The following is a 16788-nucleotide window of genomic DNA, read 5'->3' as shown; positions in this document are numbered from 1 at the left end:
GTGTGCTGGGCAAGGCTTGTCCCTAATGGCACATAGAAACGTTCAGGGACTGCAGCTGTTGAGCCTGCCCTCAGAGCAGGTGCAGCAGTTGATGGCAGAAGGCTGGAGGCTGAAGAGGGAAGCTAAAACATTTCCCTAAGTCAGCAGTGCTCCTCTTCATCCTCTCCCCACCTCATTGCTCTCCCCTCCCTACTTGGGGAAGAAGCTCAAGGCAGGCAGGTGATGGCTGTGGGCAGGGTGGCTGTGTGTTTGACCCCATGACTGTGTCCACAGGAGCTGTTTAGGGACATAGTCCATCCAGTTCAGAACTTCGCTGCAATGTGACATGAATCAAATTCTCACTAGCAATAGCCAGAAGAGAAGGAGCTGTGATGTGTTCTTGGGAAACACCATTGAGGAAGATGGCTGGGCAAGAAAGAGTGTTTAAAAAAATGTCAGTCAAGAGTAAATTAAACAGTACTACTTTTGCATACACGTGCTACACATTTTGGCCAAGTTTTCAGAGTCTTTGCTGCCAACATGTCGGTATCTGACTTCACAGACATACAGGATTCTAGGCCGTACTTGGCTACCCTGTGAAAATTTGGATTATTTAAAAATGGTTCCAGAATTATATCCAGAAGGTTGAAACTATCAGAACAATCAACCTCTGGACTTACAGCAACAACAGTAGTCAAGATGCTACTTAGCAAAGATGAGGTATGTCAGAAGGCTGCACAGGAAGAAAGTGCTCTTCGCTGAGAGCTTGATTCCTGAGCTCCTCATAGAGGCTCTGCGTCTTTCACAGGGAATATTGTTGATGCTCCTCCACACCTGGATGAAGTCACTGAAAGATGCCCTGTTTCCTGACATAAATGTTATCAGTAGATACTCCAGGGATGTAATCTATCTCATCTGCTGCACTGAAAAACATGGAACCTGAACCTTGTATATAGCCTCTTAGAGAAATTGCTACATCTTTGCTATGCCAGTTCAGGACCATGAAAATTCTGTTGCGAGTCGTATGTTAAAAATTAGATATGCTGCAATGGATGTGGAATAGGTAAACACAATGAAAATCAAAGTTAAGACCAATGAAAATACATTTTTTAACTGTGAGATAATTTGCTAGGATGGGCAGTTGTAGTATTTGGATACCAGCACTATACAAAAATTTGGTTAGGGAAAAGAGCAGTGTGTTCAGCCCTTATTAACTGATAAACATCTTTAAACATGTTCTGGGAGGAAGCAATAAGAATCCAGTATTCAGTTTTATTCTGAGGTTTCCATGATATATGGAGATTTTTATAACATCCTCTCGTTGCCCAAAATAGTCTTGGAATAGAAGACAAATAAGGAGCAATTCACAGCTACTCTGTCAGTCACTATGGGGCATTTGTGGAATTTGGTGAATTTAGTTCCTTGAAATCAGTGCTGCCATGCTACCCTGGGGTGACATCTGGCCTCCCTGGGCTGCCTGTCAGCTTGTGACACCTGTGCCAAACATTAAGGCTGGGAGGGATAGGCTGGACCTACAAGGGTGCTTCCTCCCTTGTAGCTCAGAGAGGACAATGCAAGCAAAGGATTCATGAAAGTGACAAGGAAATAAAATTGTGATAGACACTCTCAAGCCATTTTCCCCGATGGAGCTTCCATCCCGTATCGCTTCCATGGGCACTTTCACTTTGCTGTCCCTCAGTGCTGTGATGATGTGAAGCAGCCCAGCCAGCAAGCACTGGCTGTGACAGACAGTCTGCTGTTTGCGGGCTGTTCAGAGCTCATGGTCATCGATTTCTCGTGGGATGTTGTGGTCATGGTCTTTATAGGCAGAGTAAAAACTTAGGGAGAGTCACAGCCTCTCAGTAGACTATGCAGCGAGAATTACGCTCCTAGGTACTTCATGTTGAAGACTATAGGAATACACAGGTGTTTTTCAGACATCAGCACATTGCCAAGCAGTGCATGAAGAACCTAAACCTTCAGGCAATCCACCATTTGTAAGCATCTTGAGTTCATCCTTACAAGACCTAAGTAAATAAGTAAATGTGCTTTTCTTACACCGAGGAAGGAAAAAAGCCATTCAGAATGACTTCCTGACAATTGGGCATTGTAGCGCTCACATCACCGTAGCAAACCATCTCATGGATCCAGTTTCATTGGGATCTCAATGCCACAAATGTTAAATTCTTTATGAAGTCTGCTCCAGCAGATGGTGAGCATCACCATGATGAAGTTCTGATGCTGTTCCCACTGTAAGGCATTTCTGGAAATGCTAGAATGTTTTCAGAAAATGTTGGCCAAAATCTCTTCTAGAAACAACTGTTGCTTATATTAAAAAGGGATATAATATCACTGTTGTAGTTCTTCCTTTGCCTCTCGAGGTTCAAGGTTGATCTCTGATCTCAGGTTTGAAGAGTTATTTGCCACACAACAATCATGGGAAAAGAGGAGGAGAGAAATAAAAAAATTAATCACCCACATTCTGCCTGAATTCAGATCTCAGATTTCCCACATCCTGGTATTTAATTTCTCACAGAGTTACCAATGGTTGATCTCACGGCAGGATTAGTGGGAAGAAAAATGAGAGCTCCATTGAAACCAGACTTGAGTCTGGAAGGAAGGGACATGTGAGCTCTAGGACCTGGGAGATATCAGATTCGGGGCAGTGAATGGCTTCCACCCCCTCCCCTTCCTTGATTCTCATGCTTAATTTGAGGCAAAATCTGGAAACTGAAATCAGAACAGCAAAGAGACAGTTACAGTCTGTTAGGCAGCTTGTCCATGGCTTTAATAGTCTTCTGAGAGCTGTGTTATATAGTGAGGCATATCTGTAATTTATATTAGTATTTTTTATGTTTAGGAAGAGGAGAATAGATTAAAATTGGGTACAAATTGCAGAAAATCTGTCTCAGTCCTACAAGAAAACATGTTTTGAACATATTTACACCGGGATACCTTTTTTTATTTGCTTACAGAAGATAGATAAGTTCAATTGGAAAATAAACTCCCATTAAAGGTTCTGTAATCAAAAGGAAATTATCACTATCTGTTAAGTTGGACAGCCTGACTCACTTTTAGTCAGACTGTCTTGCTTAGAGAAAGAAAAAGCTTTGCCCTTCATGGTGTGGCATGGATCACAGTGCAGATGGAGCTTGAAAGGTTGGGTTGCTGCTCTGTGCTGAAGAGGACTGTAGTTTATCACCATTTCCACCAGATTGTGTGGACATACTAAAGAAGCTGGAAAAATCTTTAAATGCATCACTCTAAATCCTTCAGAAGTTGAACATATTAACCTGACAAGAAGAGTATGTCATTAAACGATAAATACCTTTTTAGATTACCTGGTATTTGTAGATTTATTGGCAAGATGGCTTAAATTAGGGATGTATTTTTAGCCTGCAGCATTACATAATAAAATAACAGCAGAATTCTTAGCAGTAAAAAAGGGAAGGGATGAGGCAGGGAGTTTATGAAAACCAACACAAATGTCTCTGATTTTGCACTTTTCCTGCACAAAGAGGTGCTCCATGGATACACTATCAATAAAGTTTGCAAGAAAAGCATTCCCTTTACCCTGCTTTGCTCTGAAGTTGATGCCCTGCCTTTCGCTGCAGACCTGCTGTTTAGTCTGAAGCTGGAAATTAAACCCAGAACTTCAGCTCCCAAAGTTAAATACTCGCTTTACTGCCAGCACACAGCCTCACCAGTGTCTGTGTGGTAAGACCTGTGACCAAACTTTTCAGACATTTTAAAAAGCATTTTACAAGTCTGTTAAGCTTTAGTGAGTGTTTAGTGAGCTTTAGTGGTTTTGTTTTGGTTTTGTTGTGTTTTTTGTTTGTTTGTGTTTGTTTTTTTAAGAAAAAAAGTCATTTAACTGAAATTATACCATAAAGCCTGACATGAACTTGGCTGAACCAGGTCGGAGAATCCAGCCCGCTGTCTTTCAGAAATACATTTCTCAGTTCAGGGCGGGTGCTTTTCTGAGCACAATCTGGGCATGGTAGAGTTCAACTCTCTTCTTCAGAAATGAAAAAAAGAAAGGAAGGGGAAAACGGGCTGAGGGGGGGGATGACAGGGATGGAGGTGGTTTCTGAGGAGCGAGGGCAGCGGCAGAGCACCCTGCCTGCTCCAAGGCCTGCGCCCGCGGGCGGCAGCACGGCGGGGCTGCATGCAGGGTCGCCAGCCGCTCGGCCTTGGGGCTGGTGCTCGTAAAAATGTCACTGGTGCACTTCCACCGTGAAAGGCTCTTTTATCTTTCCTTCTCGCAGCCCCTTTCCAGCGGGTACACGGGGCTGGGCCCGGCGGCTGCCGCTCGGCCTTCCCGCATGGCTGGGCCCTAATGAGGTGTGTGCGGCTCTTGGCTGCAGGTTTTCAATCTCTTTCTTATTACTTCAAAGCTGCTGCTCCGAGGTTCAGACAAGTTTGATCACTTGGCAAAATCTCTCAGCTGGGATTCAAAAGGGAAGACACTTTATTTTATTATTTATCAGTACAGATAAATAGCTGTTCCCAAACTGCAGTTGCCAGTGGCTCTGTGGACTGAGCTGTAATGCTTTTATAAGTGATAAAGGATTGGAGGTGAATAACTTCTGGCAGTTGCTTCCTGTCTGTAACAAGCAGTCATTTTTAGGGGGGAGGAAAGGATAATAGAAATCTAACAGGCCTTACTTTATTCTCCTTTTCATGTTCTAAAATAGGAGGAGGGCAAAAGGTAAACAATGTGAGTTTGACCTCCATTTCAAAGCCTGTCCTAGCATTACTTTCCCTCCTCCATTCTGGGAGACCTTCACCACAGTCCTTCCTCTGTCGCTCAACATAAAATACGCACATAACCAGGCGTTGTTTCAAGTACCGTGTGGGTTCAGGCGGGAGGCAGACTCCCTCAGGCTTACCTGTGCAGGCTCCGCTATCCTTTGGGCTTTGCTGTCTCCACTGCCACAAGAAAGCAGAGCTAATGCAGTGACCAACAGTGTCTCAGTGAACTGTGCAAGCCTAAAGGTTTTTAAAGATTGTTGTCCATGTTTTTTTTGCTCTTTCATCGAATTACAGACATACATATTAGTCATTCTTAGAATCATAGAATGGTTTTGGTTGGAAGGGACCTTAAAAATCATCTAGTTCCAACCCCCCTGCATGGGCAGGGACACCTCCCACTAGACCAGGTTGCGCAAAGCCCCGTCCAACATGGCCTTGATTAGACTATTGTTAGAGCCTCAGCTTGCCTTACGCTCCAGTCTGGATTTTGGCTCTGGAGCATTGTTTGCAGTGTGAATGCAGAGCAGTTTACCACTCCTCCAGTTTACAGCCTCCACAAGAGGTTGGTAAGAGCAACTTCTCAAAGCTAGGGTTACTCCAGCTTGGTTGTATATGTTTCTAATAGGCCCACTGCCTTTTTTTTCTTAATATTTCATTTCCTTCCCACCAGATCTGTTTTCATCTTGTAGGGCTGAAGCTCTCCAAGACAAAATACATCTCTGTCAATGTTAGCACAGCACACATGAATGCTTCAAGCAACATTTTTGCTTTAAGTCTGTGCTTTGCAGACTTCAAATGGTGCTTCCTGCAGAATTCTTCTGACTGGTACAGAGATTTTGCTTGAGATTTTAATTTTCCTTTTAATCACATGGGGAACAGATTTTTTCAAAGTGTTTTGACCTGCTTAGGTCGAAAAGGCACTTGCTCTACTCAGATGCCAAAATGCGTTTAAGAAATCTGGCCTGACGTAATTTAGACAGCTGAGTCTCAATTTCAAAAGCCTTCAGCAGCGCAGGCTTCAGCACTGAGCAAGTTGCTGCCTTGCAGACACCTCATTGCTGAGTTAACTTTAGGGCTGCCCTAAAATCTGGGGCAAAGTTGGGCACTTGGAGCCACGGTTCATTTTAAACCTATCTGTAGGAGATGTTTGGAGGCAGTGCCTACGGCAAGTACTTTTTAGGGCGTCTAAATGCTGGCCAGCCTAATTCCTGTCCCTGGAAGCATCCTGGATTTAAAAATTCTGTGTCAGATAAGCCCTTCTTTCAGAGTAACCAGAGAAACTCATTATCACTCCATTATATCAAGTTCTTCTCCTAGTAGGAGATAAGCTAGGAGATAAAGAAAAGCATTTGAATCTCCCTTAATCTAACAGGAAGAAGAGACTTGAATCTATGTTTAAAGAAGGATGTTCTAGCTTAAATAGGAGTGTAGCGTCCTATCCTAAGGGGATCCTCCTAAACGCTGGCCTGGTCCCTTCCAGTTATCTGAACCTGTTATGTTACTCAAGGACCAAAACTTTGCCAAGCCTTGTGAGACATTTCCTGCAGCAGAGACACCCTCAATTTGCTTACTAACTATGCAGTTCAAAAGCCACAGACTGGTCACCTGCAGGACAACAGTGTTGTGCTTTATTGTCTCTGCTCCCTTTCCATCCCTCACAGAATATTTGATTAGTTATATAAAATATGAGTGACTTCAACAGAAGATGCACCCTTTGTACACAACAGCTTAGTGGGTAGGCTTCTTCCTAGAAGGTAGAAAACACAGCTTGAAGTATCTGCTTCAAATCAGAGAGCGTAGGGATTTCAAAACAAGTCCACGTGTGAGTTTCCAAACCTTGCTATTATGTACACGCACTCTCAAAGATCAGTCTTGTTCTTTCTGTCTGTTGTGCATTGCCTTCCTGAGCATGGAAACTTTGAGGACATTTCCAAGTCAAAATTATCTTTAAGACACTTGCCATCCCTTATGCTGCTTGCAAGAGCATTAGGCAGCTCTGCATACGCCCACCAACATGCACTTGGCCATTGGGAAAGTTAAGTGACAGCTCAGCAGTGCTTCTTGCTGGTATCCAAATATTGGGCTCATGCTGTGGTCAAGTCTGTAGTCTTTTGAAGGCCAAGACCTTTAGGTAACAAGGTGGACAGTTAGAGGCCAAGTCTGTACGGACTTACACTTTTAAAGCAGCCCTTAAATCTCAACCCAAAACTGCCTTGTCAGCTGCCACCTCTCTTGTTTGTCTTTCTGTTTATATCTTGAATGTTATTTTATACAGAGAGTTTTGCTTACCTTGGGGGACCTGCCTGCTCACTACCCCCAGGCCTGTCCCATCCCTTAGTGACTGCAGAAACAGTGCTGGGAGAGGGCAGGGGGTCTCAGAATTTCTCCATAGGCAGAGGTTTTAATTGTGCTTTTAACCGCCTGGCTAGAGTGGTTGTGCTTCATGCATGTGAGGAGTGATGGCGCACAGGAATTGCTTGGTTGTGGGCTGATTGATTTACATGTATTCAGGTACAGGGTCTCTGTATTGAAATAATTTCTTTAGGTGCCCTTCTTAAAAACATACTTTAAGCCAGCAGTAAGAAGAGTTTTGTGGTCTTTCTGTATATGGTCATAGTGATCTCTTCTGCCCTAATAAGCGCTTTTATTGTGTGAAGTAGAGAGCTGCAACAATTTGAGCTCTGAATCCAGCTTTTGGAATTAAGCTTTGCCTTGCTGCTGAATGACAGCTATCACCAAGCTCATCAGTGTGCTTTACAGGGGGTGAAGTAGCTCGAAGCATCAGATCCCACCTTACAATTTAAGCAGAGCAAACCTACTTTGAGTGTCTGTTAGTGCTATAAGAATTTCTGAAGTGGTTCAGTGAGTTGGCTGCAGAGCAGTAGGGAGGGCACTGTGTCTCAGCTGGGCACAGCCTGGGCCCCCGGGTCTGCCATAGGATCCACTGGCTTCAGGGATTCCTCTAAAATCCTAGCTTGCATGCCAGGGGATTTCAGACAAGTTAACGGCAGACAATGGTCCACAGTTTGCAAGTGCTCTTGTCAGCAGTTCTTTTTGACATATCTATTCAAGCATACCCTCTTGGGCTTAGAAAGCAGCCAGCAGAATCTGTGCCAATAGCTAATACTTTGTTATAAAATACAAGCTCTGACAAATACAGAGTCTCCATATGTAGCATTACTGTCATCCTACAGTTCATCTCACAAAATTGGTTTAGTTTTTTTTAATCTGTGATTCAGAAATTCATGAGCAGAAGATGAAAAAATTGAATTGCCAGCTGAATTGCCAGTGAGTTTCTTGAGGCAAAGACAATTAACCTTGAAGTAGCCATAAAGGAGCTTTGCCCCAGGGTATTAGAGTAGAACAAACATTTTACAAAAAAGCCAAGCAGTTGCCCCTCTGGAGGTGGGAGGAATGCTCCTCTCAAACACCAGCAGCTGTCTCATCATTGGGTTTTGTTGCGACCACTTTGAGGGAGGTCCAGCAAAAAAAAAGAAATGCAGAGGATTTACCAAGACCAAACTAAGCTTGTCTGTTCTTGAGGACTCCAGGATGCTACTGTCTGCTTGTACTGCCAGAAGAATAACCCCAACCAACCAATGTGGTTCACCAAATCTTGAGTGGCAGGTAGAGCTGCATTTTACCCACACAGGATGTCATGGGAAAGAAGTCTCTTGGGAATACAGGGTGACTCTGACCTGAAAAGTCACTAGTTTAAATACAGTAGTTTGTTGCACAGCTCTTTTCTGGATGGTGCCACCTCTGAGCTTTAGGAATGAGGTGCACATGATAGTGGTTATCACTTCGCGTATTCCTGCGTTGTACACCAGTTTGTTTTTCCACAGTGGAGGACCTTCAAAGGGAGACATGCAGCATAATACCTCTGGAGAGGGTTATTGAGTCCATCTATCTTGACTCTGCTGTTTTGTGCCCTTTTACGTGTCCCAGGGGATCACAGACATCCACACAGAGCAGGTAGACATGACACAGGAGACCAGAACCCTTCTGGCCTGGCTGCTGGATACCAGATGCAATACCAAGGGCATCTAGAACAGCTCTGGGGTCCTATCTTTAGGCAACCAGATCCCACCAAGGATGTATATTATGTGTTGGGCAAGCCCAAAATAGGCATACTGGCTGCAGACAGCACTTCTAACTGAAGTCTGCTGTCCTGCCTCCTGGTCCTTTTTGTTACCTTCACCACTGTTAAATCAGGGCTAACAACAGCCGTGCCAGCCCCCCCACAGAGTAGCCCTTCTCAGGGCAGATAGCTGCTGTAAGCCACTGGGAGACATCTGTCCTTTCTCTCCTGCTGGGAGCCAACAGCAGTGAGAGGTGGGGAGGCTGCTCTGGTGTGTTCCAGTCCAGTGTACACATCTGACAGCTACTTGCCAGTGATACCTCTCAAGGAAAGACCTGTTAAACTTCTGTGCACATAGAAGATTCAGAGAAAACTGCCTTGCTGCTCTTTTTTGGGAGAGAAAGCAGCTCCACTCCTGGCTTGGGATGGGGCAGTTACAGCAATTAATGATGGAAATGGCTCAGGGTGCTGACTTGCAGTTTGTCTTACAGTGTCACACTGCGACCTGTGCTAACTTGGGATAAATGTACCCAAGTACGTTGTCCCAATGCATGGGACAACCAAGGACAGGACGTGCCACATAAAAATGTTTCTGTGGTGCATCCCCCAGTCAGTCAGCCCCTGAGGATGTATGGATGCATATCTCAGGGGAGCCACCTGGGATATTGTCTTAGCAGCAAGGGAGTGAAGCCTGAGCTATGCATGTGAGCATTTACCCTGCCCTTCAGGTGGGTGTGCTGTTCACCCTGAGGTCTGCATGGCTGTGGCTTCCCTGTTAGCCAGGTACAACCTGGGTAGTTTGAAGCTTTCTCAGGTTTCTTGTTGCTAGCCCTGCCTGTTGCAAGCTTGCTGCAGCAGAAAACAAATAACCAGGGGAGTAGCTGCTTGAGCCAAAACTGGGTCAATGAACATTTACGCTTAATTAACACATGTCACCATTCTGGCTCCAAGACTACGGTGAATGCACCTAAAAAGTGAGAAAACCTGAATTAAGGCTGCCATGTAACCTGAAACTTTTGCTTCTTGGCTGAGCATTTCCTGTGATGGTGTTGCTGAATTTATGCTCTGCATGACTATGATGCTGTGAGTGACTTGGATTTCCAGTGTCTGCTCTAAGGACCATGCTTTCCTTCTGGATTTTTGCTCTTCTCTTCAACTTGATCGGGAACACATCTGGCCATCCAGTTCCTCCTTTGACTTTTGACTCAGGCACTGATCCTATGATATGTGGCTATACCAGTGACTTTGGTGAGTCTGTATGGGCACCTTGTAAGTGCCTGAAAGGTGCTAACTGGTGCTAAAGCATCCTGTCCCTGAGCTGCCCAGCACAGAATCGCCAAGGCTGGAATCACAGAATCACCAAGGCTGGAAAAGACCTTTAAGATCAAGTCCCTGACGTGTCACACAGTACACTTCAGTGATTCTCTGGCTGAACCAACTCAGTGCAGAGCTGGTTTGTGACTTCCAGCGGGTGCACAGTTTTCAAAACATCTGCCCCCCTCCATCTTTTGGGGAGAAGTGTGCGTGGGTGCTGTAGAGGCAAAGTGTGGGTTGAGGATCACAGCTGCATAACCTTCTGATATTTGTAACCAGTTTTTCACCAGAAATCCCTCTCTGTTCCTGTCTTACACATCCCATTTTCTTTCAGAATCTCTACCCACTTCTTCCTTTGGGGTCCTCCATGCATGTGTGTCTGATTTGTATTATCCCTTTGTTTGAATTGTAAGCACTTCAGAGCAGCAATCATGTCTCCATCTGTGTCTTGACAAGGAACTTATATGATGGGTTGGCTTAAAACCACCCATCTGTAACTGAGCTATCTTAGGCTTTTGCAAGGAATAAACTTAATGAAGGCAAGTTTTCTTTTTGCTGCACGACAATCTGATTCCTCTGCCAGCTTTTCTTTGTGAATAGAAGTATTTCCCAACTGATGTGAATTTTAAGCCTGCCGGTCTCAAATATATTTTAATAATTAGTTTATTATTTAAATATTGGAGGGAGTTTAGCTTGATTTTTGATTTCTCATCCTTCCAGGTACTACAGGTATTGGACATTTGCATGTACATATGCAGATGAGAGAAACTCATTCTTCATTACATGAACATATATATCGAGAGAGATAATGGAAGAACTAACTCATTTTCTTGGTCACTGTAGCAAGAGCTACAAGAAAAAAAATTATTGTGAGGTTGACAGTAAAAATCACTAGGGTGGGCAACTCTTTAACTAAAAATAGCTCTTTGTGGCTGCCCTGGCTGGGCTCTGATGTATGTCTTCCCATATACTTTGCCTCTCCTCTGCCCTTATTTTGTGATTGGTAGTCCACCTTCATGGAAAAGGAGTCTTCCAGGTTTCAGTAGTCTCCTGAGAAGCCAAGCGTAAAACAAAGTGAGCTGCCACTCTGCACCCACTTGTGCACAGCCATCTCCTGGGAAACAATTATGAGAGGCTCAGGGCTGACTGCAGTGCTGTAAGGAATTAAGCACGTGATCATCATCAAATACCAAAACTTTTCTACCTGTATTATGTCAAGAGCACAGAACCCATAGTTGTAGTTTTTAACTGAAATACTTGGCTTGGAGGCAAAGTCGTTTGCCTTGATGATCCCAAGTCTTGAATTACCGAGGCTCAAACCAACATTTTGCACTGTCTCTCCACGTGCAGACCACATTAGCCCTTCATTAGGTGCCTGTAGATACCATTTTTCTTCTTGACTGAAATGTTGCAGCAGTCGCAGTCCCATTCAGTGGGGAAGTGAAGCAAGGAAAATGCAGTAGGCATTAACGGGATTGGATGGGACGTGAGCGAGGTCCCCCAGTGCTGCCAGGGACAGGGTAAAATTTGCTTAATCATTTAGTGAGTCAAGGATCATTTTCATAGCGACGGAGTGAATGTAAAACCCTGCTATGAGTGAACATGAATTGTTGTGAGGAAGAAATTGTTCATCTGCATGATAGATCAGTGTCTTCTGGAATTTAAATGTTAATTGAAAAGTCAAGGTCAGAGGGCAGCTGACACTTGACTTAGCTCTCTTTCCTCCGTCCATGGCTTTGATCATGCTCCATCTTTCTTTGTGCCTGGCGCTCGAGAGAGTACCCCAGGGTCATGGCCTGTTTCCTAGTCAAGAGGTAAAAACCTACTGGCTTAAATATCTGAGGTCTGAGCTTTAGCAGGGGGCTGGGGGCATGAAGGGAGAGGGGGGAGCGTTTGCTTCATGCTTTTCACATTTCCCACATAACCCAAAGCAGACTAAACAAAACCAGTGTGAAATCTCATGGCTTGATGCTGCTATGGTTATATTTTCTAAGCTGTTATCCATTCATTTATATGTATGTTTATTCCCTGGATTTACAGCTCTCTTTTTTTTATTATTTTTTTCCCAGTCTTTTCTTGCAGGGAGGTGGGGGTGGGAAGGAGGTTGAAACCTTTTGAAAGAGGATTGCAGTGAGCAGTGGCCTATGATTAAAGCCCAGTGTTTTTCCTTGATGCCGCTCCCTCGGCAGCAGTGTCACACATGGTAGCATTTAGGAGCCCTTCACAGCTGAGGTGTTTCAAACACTAATGAATGGAAGTTTGGTCCTGTAACGCAGGCAAGCTTTAAGACGTGCTCCGCTGAATGGTGTACTGTAGTGGCCTGGGAAAGGAAGAGAGTTATAAATTGTGTCAGTTAGCCACCCAGACAAAATGAAGCCATGTGGAAAATCAAATCTATTAAAGTATGAAGACTGTTATAAGCTGTTTTAAGCTGGTCATTCTTAAAAGGTCTCAGTTAGCTGAGGGGGTAAATTCCTCTTCTTCCTAGATCTTTTTCACGTGCTGTCTTAAGCAAGGATGTGCAGTGTTTGATAAAGACCAACTTTTAACTGACAGCCCCTTTTATCAGAAGTGTTTGTTGCCCCCATTTTACCTCCCGTGTCCTGAAAGGTATTGCACATTTGTGAAATAAGCAGCGTGAGAGCATTGCATTTGGTCAGGCCTGCTGAAGGCAAACATGAAAGCTTGATGGCAGGGAGAAGGCTTCCCAGAGCACTTGCTTAACCTTGGATACCTACTCAAAATGCTTTCATTTTCTAACTTCCCCTGTCTGCTGGCTGTAACAGGCTCACAACAGAGTGCAGCACAAATTACTTTTTCTTGGTATCCCCTGGTGTAGGAAGAAAGCCTGGCAAACTAAAGTGGGGTGACCAGAGGCCAGGGGATCTTCCATTCCTCCCCAAGGTGGCTTCTTGAGATGTGACAACAGCTGTAAAGGGCATTTTGTTAGCTCAGGAGATAATTGTCAGCTATGTGAGATAACAGTGAGGTGGCAGCCTGAAATGCATGCTTACCACAGTATTTATTTTTTCTGGTCTTGTATTCTAGGAAGAGACTGAAGAAACATCCTCACAAGAGTCTGCAGAGGAAGACTAGGAGACCGCACCATGCAATTTCTACCTCATCAGCAGTTGGGTCTTTTGAAGGGAGAAGACACTGCCTTGACCACTTATTTTCTATTGCCATGGTCTTTCCACTTTTGCCTGGGGAAAAAGAATATCGCATAACCTTAAAAAGGATTTGACTAATCATCTTCTTTGTAATCCCTTCACAGTCCCAGGTTTAGTGAAAAACTGCTGTAACACAAAGGGGACACAGATTAACGATGCAACCTTTAATTACCGTTTTCTTTTTTCTTAACCTACTAATAGTTTGTTTGAGCTGCTAAGTAAGGGGGAATGGGTGAAGAAGAGCTCAGAATCAGGTTTATGTCATTCACTGCACTGCATATAAACAAGAAACTTGTAACATAGTCATTATAATGGGCATTGAAATAGGAAAGGCTGAATGTGTAACACTACAGCCTTGCAACACTTCAGCAACCCACTCCCTACTTAGTGAACTCCCTGTTTTAGAACACCAAAGATAAGGGATAGATACTATTGTTTTTTGGGTTTTTTGTTGGGTTTTTTTTGGTGTTTTTTTTTGTAACCCTTAGACTTGTACTTGATTTTTAATTTTTTTTTTAAGACTTACTGTTATTTCAGGAAAAAAAAAATTGAAAGCTGATCTTTCACTTCATTCAGCTGGTAACCAGAAGAAAGAAATCAACATGAAAAAGGTACTTTCATTTTGCAAAAGGGAAGAAAGACAGAGATAGGTTGTATAGTTATAGATACAAACATATCAGCAGAAGCAGTAGTAAACAAAATGAACCTCCCTCATCTTCTGGAGGATAGGAAGCCAGACAGAGTTGGCTTTCTGTAGAGCCAGGCATTTTCTATGGGAAAAAAGTGACACCAAACACCCTGACGCCATCAATGACCAAGTCTTTAGCAAGAAAAGTGTTTTAAAACATGCAGAAAGGTACCTCAAAATTAAACATAAATTTATCTGAACAAAAATAATCCATATGTTTTGTTTAGTTTTGACTAATTCCAGTTGTCCTGTACCAGTATTTCAAAATGAACAGAATCTCTCCTCATTACTCATCGGTCATGATGTAAGAACCAAAACACGTACCTCAGCTAAGCTCGTGCATTACTTTAAGCAATGTTTTTTGACATAGGATGGTTCACTGAGCACCTCTGTGCCAGTGGCATTTCTCCATCTTTTCATTCAAAGCAGCACTTTTAGCACCAGATGCAATATTACCCCACTATTCAATACTACCTCTGATTTTTTACAAATAACTCAACAGACTGATAAATACATGCTGCTATACACATTCAATGCAGGAAATTTTTGCTGGGTAGATAATCATTAATATCTGCATTTTCCCCTTATTTCTATTTCAACACTTAATTACAGTTAAGGAAGCAATATCTTTATTGTGTTTCAGCATGAATATGTATTTTTCTTTCTCTTGGTTTATTTTGGTTTGGTTTTTTTTTAATGTACTTACCTATTCTCTGCTAGACTTCTGTGTAATGTACTGTTAACTTGAATATATTTTTGTACTGAATTGCTGATAGGTTTGTGAGGATAATTTTCTTCAATGACACTACATGACATAGAAAAAAATTTAACTGTAATGTTTAAATATTACTGTCCAAGTTTGTACCTCAAGTGAATTGTTTAAAGAAATGGACTAATTGATTGACAAAGACCTACCTCCAGACTTTAAATGGAATGAACTTCTTACTTTCAGCATTAGTTTTGAGACGTTTGAAACAGTTAGGACTGCAACTAAATCCCTAATTCAAAACTATTTTTGTAAAATAACTTGTGGAAAAAGAACACATTTTAAATTACTTTCGTATTAAAAAAAAAAAAAAAAGAACAAAAAAAGCCTTCAAAGAAACTTGAAGCTTTGTAGGTGGGAAGCAACAAGCTCAGCTTTTGCATAATGCAATCACAAATATGTGTTTAAAAAAATAATTAGTAGATTGTAAGAAAATACTTGACAAGTATTTTCGTGTATTTTACACAAATGTGATTTTGTAATATGTTTCAGCCAGATTTATTTTAAATGCTTCTTATGTAGAGGTTTTTATTCTCCTCTCTCTCACTTTCATTGTTCTTTCTCCTTTTCTCTCTCTCCTCGTATTTTGTTTTCTCTATCTCTGTTTTATTTCCCTTCTTCCTCTCTTTCCTAGTCAGTACTTTGTACCATTATATTAATGACTGGGCCAGGGGTAGTTTCTCAGGAAGGCATCTGTTGGTATGGGTTAAGTACCGAGCCAAATGCAGTTAAAGATTACTTACTGGCTTCTTCCAAGAGGCAGTGTCAAGAAATGTGGACCTCCTCGAAAGCCTGCAGAGGGTTCAGTGACAGAAATTGCTGAGAAAGAGCTGATCGGAGTATTGCAACTAGACACGTTCGTTTTAAATGAAAGAGAACTAATCCTAGCTGTACAGTAGCTGTAACAGGCCAAATCCATGGTCACTTGAAGGCAGTAGAAGGAATTCTGCTGAATTCAAGGGCATCAAATCAAGCCTTAGCAAGTCCTTTTTGGGGTTTGGGGTTTGTTTTTATCATTTTTTTTAAATCACAGTATTCAGTGGACAACACAGAAATAATTGCTGGGTATGTGTCACACTTTGACCTCTGAGAGCGACTTACCACTCTGATGAGCTGAATCTTGTATTTTCTATGTAATTGTAGTACAATCAAAACACATTACTACCTCTTAGGGCCTACTATACCTCATTTTTTCAGACTGAAAAATAGCATGTGGTCATTGATCCAGCAAGAACATCATAAAATTTTTTATATATATAGTTTATTTTTGTGGGAGATAAATTTTATACGACTGTTCTTTGCTGTCATTGGTCACTGCTAACTAAGACTGGACATCTAACTCTTCTACCATTTCTGCAAGAGAGGTGTGTTTGCAGGAAAAAAAAAAAGGCTTCAAGATGTTTAACTACAGTTTACTTCTTCTTGTGAGTGTCTTCTAACTTTTTGCTCTGTTCTTCATGTAGAGATGCTGTCTATGATTGTACTTCAAATCGCTTGCTTGTTGAAAATGTTCCTTTAATGGTTTATCACAGTCTGTTCAGCACAATAAACATACTAGCCTCTGTGATCCCCATGGTGTTTGGTTCCTAGACTTTTGTCACAGTTCCATAAAATGGGTAATAAAGTTTGGTCACAGTGACCAAATTTGTAAAAGCTTTGCATGCAAGTAGTCTTTTTTTTTAATCCCAGGACCGTAGGACAGCAACCTGAGAAGAAGTTTGTTTGCTGTTAGGGGCCCCAGGGGTGGGTGCACAGCAAAGGGACATGTCTTACAAGGCTCTCCTAGAGGTGAGGCACCCGTTCCTGGACTGGGACTCACCATACTGAGCTAAGGGCTGAGCCATGCACTGGGGAATGACAATCCCACCCACCAGAGAGGAAACACATACCAGGCTCAAGTTGAGGTTTTTTTGCCTTGTCTTAGACCTGCCTCTCAAGGTTACACCAAGATGATGAGCCTTCTCCTTTTTTTAGGCAAGATCATAGTTCACATCCAAGTTTACGGAGTTTCCACTATGTGGCCATTAGGTTAAAA

At 42.7% G+C, this 16788-nt stretch overlaps 1 protein-coding gene across 1 annotated transcript in view; it reads left to right on the top strand.

The window, feature by feature from the left end:
• HMGA2 (high mobility group AT-hook 2) overlaps positions 1 to 16326 on the top strand; it is a 114300-nt gene extending 97974 nt beyond the window's left edge. The window contains exon 5 of the mRNA XM_051623160.1: positions 13178 to 16326. Within this exon, the coding sequence (XP_051479120.1) occupies positions 13178 to 13225 (48 nt within the window). The 3' untranslated portion in view covers positions 13226 to 16326. The remainder of the gene's footprint in view (positions 1 to 13177) is intronic.
• Positions 16327 to 16788: the final 462 nt, after the last annotated feature.

Source organism: Apus apus, chromosome 1, assembly GCF_020740795.1.
Source record: "Apus apus isolate bApuApu2 chromosome 1, bApuApu2.pri.cur, whole genome shotgun sequence".
Classification (NCBI taxonomy): Eukaryota; Metazoa; Chordata; class Aves; order Apodiformes; family Apodidae; genus Apus; species Apus apus.
The sequence above is the reverse complement of the archived record's forward strand: the minus strand, read 5'-3'. Positions and strand labels throughout refer to the sequence as shown.